General features: G+C 37.1%; 1 protein-coding gene across 1 annotated transcript; it reads left to right on the top strand.

Annotated features, from left to right (window-relative positions):
* Positions 1 to 3,228: 3,228 nt before the first annotated feature.
* LOC129729701 (uncharacterized) lies at positions 3,229 to 4,225 on the top strand. Its single transcript, XM_055688465.1, has 3 exons — positions 3,229 to 3,348; positions 3,415 to 3,807; positions 3,875 to 4,225. Exons 1-3 carry the CDS (start codon positions 3,325 to 3,327, stop codon positions 4,034 to 4,036), a joined length of 579 nt encoding a protein of 192 aa, XP_055544440.1. The 5' UTR covers positions 3,229 to 3,324; the 3' UTR covers positions 4,037 to 4,225.
* Positions 4,226 to 5,353: the final 1,128 nt, after the last annotated feature.

Raw genomic sequence — 5,353 nt, 5'->3', positions numbered from 1 at the left:
TTAAACTACAAAGGTGTAGCGCGAAGAGTCTTTTCGAGCATTTTTTTGTTCGTGCAGTCGTAAAAAACAAGACATCTTATAGCAGTCAACCCTCAAGAAAACTGGTTTTGCGGTAGACCAGCTCATGTGGTGGTGAGAAACATAAAAATACCTTTGCCCAGCATAAGTGTGTTCGTAAATGACAGGTCCAAACCACTCGCCACAACCCCCGGAACTAGAGCTATGTGTGTGAGCCCGTGCGCGATCAGACACCGTAAAACGAATGAACCTCACCTTGGCGATCGGATCGTACAGGTGAAGTCGCTGTTGTGAAAAACGCTTGGATGAACGTAGCTATGCTGTATGCTGCCAGATGGAGAGCTAAGACGTTTTTTGGCTGTCCGTTAAGTTACAGTAGATGCATAGTGGAATGGCCGCATAAGAGGTGCTCTTTTCGAGTTGCATTTTTTAATTTCATAATTTGCGCATTAATCAATTCTTCAGAATATATCACCTAAAATAAATTGTTTGGATACACGCCATTTAACAAATTGTTGTTATTAGGATTTTACAAGATTCAAAAATTCAATACATGTTGTAGCATGTTTCGGGTCATCAAACTTGCATGATATATTGAATTCTCTTAATTTGCAATAAAACTTTTTCATCAAAAACAATTGATGATTTGACCTTACAATAAGATTCCAATCGGGTTAAATCATGGCTGTTCCGATCAATTATCGAAAATTTTTAAATGACATGAAACAGTAAGAAATTTCAAATTAGCCATAACAAATCGAAATTCTTAGAAAAAAGAATTTCTCAAGCAAAACCATGTAAATCCTTGCATGGAATTTAGGTTAACAGTTAAAATCAGTTCTAAACATCAGCAGTATTTTATGTTTTGATTATGCATTCTTAGTTCTGTTCAAAATGGCATCGAAACAGAAAGTATTGCGCAAGGGTATGTACAGTTTTTCAAAAAACGAAAATCATCCGGTTTCGACTGTGTATAATTTCCAACAAATCTCAACAATAGGAATTCGCTAGGAAGGTAGTGGAAGACCAGCCAAAATAATGGACTAGAGGGCCATTTGTAATTGGACACACATACTCATTATTTACTAATATTTATTAAAATACTTAAGCTACTAACAAATCCCCCTCTTCAAAAAAATGGACTAGAGGACTTCATTTTTCTTGTCTAAGTCATGGTGCACAGTGGCAGGTCTCTGAACAAAAGTCGGAAAAAACCTGATGTTTTTCTGAAACGTTTGAAAATGAAATACAGTGCCAGTTTCGGGGTGCTGAGTTCATTTCTGATATCAGAAAATGTTATTCACCCAAAATGCCGTTTGACCTTTTTTATTGACAGATTCCTTTTTTGTTCATATCATGCTCAACATGGATATACTTGTTCGTTATCGAAAAACTTTAGACCCTTATTATTATTTTTTTGGCACTTAGGGTGCTCTTTTTTGAACTAGGGTTGTCCAACAATAGATAATCTATTTTACAAAACAATGTAACTGTTGAGCCGTTTGACCGATTTAAAATTAACCTTTATTCAGCTTTTAGAGCAACTATGTGCAAACCGGAACCTAAAAATTCGAAAAGTATGGTAAATTTCCCATTGGCTGTTAATTATCCAATCGTTCCGAACTGTTTCACAAGACTGTACACATGAATTCTGGAATACATGTTTTTGGCCTTCTGAAAATATGTTTTGAACTTGATTCAAAAATTGGTTGTAGTTTTGGCAAATGTTGAAAAATGACAAAAAAATGTCATAAATTTTCCTTCAAAATGTAAGTTGTTGATCCAAAATCGGATCAAAATTGAGAGAGTTTCAGGCATTTGAAGTTAAACTTAAAACGGTTATTTACGAACATAAAAAACAATCGAAATTGCCTGATACAGCATCATTCAAACTGCTGCCAAAAAACGATATATTAACCGATTCTTTGGGAAAAGGTTGTTAAGAGTGTAAGAAACCTCGAAAAATATTGAACATCAAAAATATTGACAAGAAAATTCCAGGATTTTTCCAGCTTCCGACCACTGTGCAGTAGTATGGCTATCAATTAACCCTCTAGTGCCCAGTGCCGCCTTTAGCTCTTCAGTTACACCTCTAAAAAGCTTCAATCAATACTTAAAAGATGTTTATAAAAATTCAAAGTGATTTTTCCGAAGTCCGTCTGAAAATTAATTTGAGCACTAGAGGGTTCAGATGTGTATCAGAACAAATGTTTGGAGAAAATTTCCAATCCATTCCTTCAAAAACACCATGCCGGTAGAAGGTGTATGTGTTTTGGCCAACTAAAGATTTCACTAGAAAACACTAACGTTCACAACCGCTCGACCCCATTTGAATCCTAAATACGCACCCAAATGAATTTACCCCAGTGTCACCCAATCGAAGATTTCCTTGGGATTTTAGGTTTCTTGATGTACAAAACTAACTCAAAAGCAACGAACTACAAACAGTTGATTGATAGAATCAGTTTAGTTAAAGACCGTACGCCGCTCTTGTCCCGGCATCATGAAAACTCTTCATCGGAAAGTCGACTGTGGACCTTCCTCAAACGTTCATCAATTCTTTTTTGTTAATAACACACTGGTAAACACTGGTTTTGCCTTAGAGCTCAAACTGGAAAAAAAGACCTTAGCTTTTAACTATTGCTGTGAATTTCGGCGCCCCTAGCAAAGGTAACATTTTCAAAGACTTATAAATGAGTTTTCTCGTAAGCAAATGAAAAAGCGACGAACCCGGCGACCTTTCGACGCACTTCTGCATAAACTAGGAGCACCAAAATTCACATGATGGGTAAAAAGCTATAATCTTTTTGGAGCAACTTTTTTAAGCTTTAGGGAAACCTTTTTTTCACTTTTGTCAACCAGTGTAGAGAATGTATCTTCATGGGAGAAAAAAGTTCCTCTTTTAGTACATTTACCAGTAGAAAGAAACTCACAAATTTTAGTTGTATGTAACCTGTTATAAGGTATTAATTATTACGCATTACTGAACTATAAAATCCAGAAGAACATCCGAAACAACAATGGTATGGTAAGCAAGCTTTTATAGTAAAGAACAGCAACAAGTTGATTCTGTGCAAAAGTAAAAAATAAGCTATGCAATCGTGCGCTCGGCCAAACAACTTAGCATCGGCTTATTTCGTATTACCTATAAGATTGCTCACAACGAGCCTATCCACACACGATGTTTGTTGTATATCTTGGCCTTCCAACAGTTGTTTCTGCTTTCTAGCCAACCAGTAGTTTTGAAAAGCTTGAGCTGTAAAGAAGTGACAGACTGTGTGTTTCATTCAACTTACGTTCATCAGCATGCAGTTGCTGTTTTTAAGCCTCGTAAGTTCGCATTTCGGTGTTTGAGTGACGCAATCGATTGATCATTTTACTATTAAATCGCATCAGGTTTTAGCGACATTCTCGCTGGCGCAGGTGCACTGCGATGTGTCTCATGTGCTTAGAGAAATTGTGGTTGAAGAGGATATCACTACACTTCCGCCTCCTCCTAGACCCTACGCTTTCAGTTATGTAGCAGGTCGTTCTCCGGGACACGTAGATCGTACACACAGCGAGTCATCGGATGGCAGCGGCACTGTTCAAGGCTCATTTTCCTACGTAGATCCCAGGAATCAAGTGCGAACCGTCGAGTACGTTGCAGATGCCCATGGATTTTATCCGCGATTAAGTCATCCTCCAAAATATCCTAAGCAGACTGCGGCTGTTGAAAAAGCAGCTCAAAAACATTTAGCGTTATATGCCAAAATCGCAGAAGAACGAGCCAATCCACATTATCATCAGGTTGTAGTTCTTTTTAAACATTGATTGTGGTGTTTAACACCCACTTTATCATTTCTCGCATCCCCAGGAACCAACACTACCACAGGATACGGTAGCTGTATCTAAGGCAAAGGATAGACATTTTTCTCTTTATGAGAAAATCGCTCAAGAACACGCCAGAATAGCAGCAGAACGTGAAGCAGAACGACTTGCATTTGAGGCGACATCAGAAATCAACGAACTGCATTAAAGGGGACAAGAAATTCAAAACCAGTACTGAACTTATACTCGAATATTTTCAAGGACGATACTCGTATCGTAAGAATATATTTGTATGTGTAAATGTTGATGTACATACGATTACGATAAAATTGACAAAATTAAATTACTTCTTACCTAATCAAGGGCGCGTAAAATAAAGTTAAACATGGCCCGATTAGATTGAGCTTTTCTTGTGTTGGCTTGTGTTCTACGTCCGTTATAGTTATCATAGTAATCCGTATACAAAGTGTTAGGATTGTTGTCGCTGTACTCAGTACCGTAGTCAATAACAACAGGGCTGCCTCTTCTCACTATTCTGGGAACTGGAATTTCAAGAAGAAATAGGACACGAATTCTGCTTCAAAGGTGGCTTACGTACCCTGTTGTATTCCATACCAATACTGTAATGGTTGACCATACTTTGCAGAATATGCGGGTCCATAATTGTAATTGAGGCCGATACGTTGGTTAATCGGTATCATACTTTGCAAATCATACATGTCCGCAATAATATTGACAATCATGTTTGGTACACCATATTCCTCTGAATATTATCGTATAACGACATTATTATAATAAATTGGATGCTGAACTGAACTTACGAAAGCTTGCACACGACCTTGAATTACATCGCGGTTTTATGGTACTCCTTAAATTACCTCTTTTTCTCGTAGTAGTAGTTGTTCTTCTTGTTGTTGTAGCTGTTGAAAAAAATTATACAAATATTAAATAGTTTACCAAATGATACACCATAACCGATACTTTTTTTTAACAAGTGGCCATTCTTAAAGCATTTTCCAAACAGTGACGATTGAAAATTTGATTCATTTAAAATCTTTTTCAGACAATTCTTGCGCACCAAAAAAAGCAGAGCAAAGCCTTGGTGCTACATTCCGATTCGGAACTCGACCTTCTGTTTATTATACACAGACTTCGCAGCCAACTGTTCAGTAAGGCTGTGCGAGATTTCGAATGATTTCGTATAATTTCGCAAAACTCGAAATTTCCCGAAATTTCGATTTCGCGAAATTGCCGACAAATTTCGTTGAATTTCGCCTAAAATTTCGCGAAATCAAACTTCCAATTTCGACGATTACGAAATTTCGCGAAATTTCGGACCAAATTTTCGATGCACATTATAACATTATTTTGGTTTGTGCTCATTGCGACTATAAATTAAATTGAATATATCTCAACAGATATCTGGTATACTAAGTCAGACATAGAAGAATAAACTCTCAGCCGGTAATTTTTGTTTTTAAAGACAAAACCGTAACATCATGCGGGAGGTATTTTTTATTCACGC

This window comes from Wyeomyia smithii, chromosome 3 (assembly GCF_029784165.1).
Source record: "Wyeomyia smithii strain HCP4-BCI-WySm-NY-G18 chromosome 3, ASM2978416v1, whole genome shotgun sequence".
Lineage (NCBI taxonomy): Eukaryota > Metazoa > Arthropoda > Insecta > Diptera > Culicidae > Wyeomyia > Wyeomyia smithii.
Note: the sequence above shows the minus strand (reverse complement) of the source record. Positions and strands in the feature narration are given on the sequence as shown.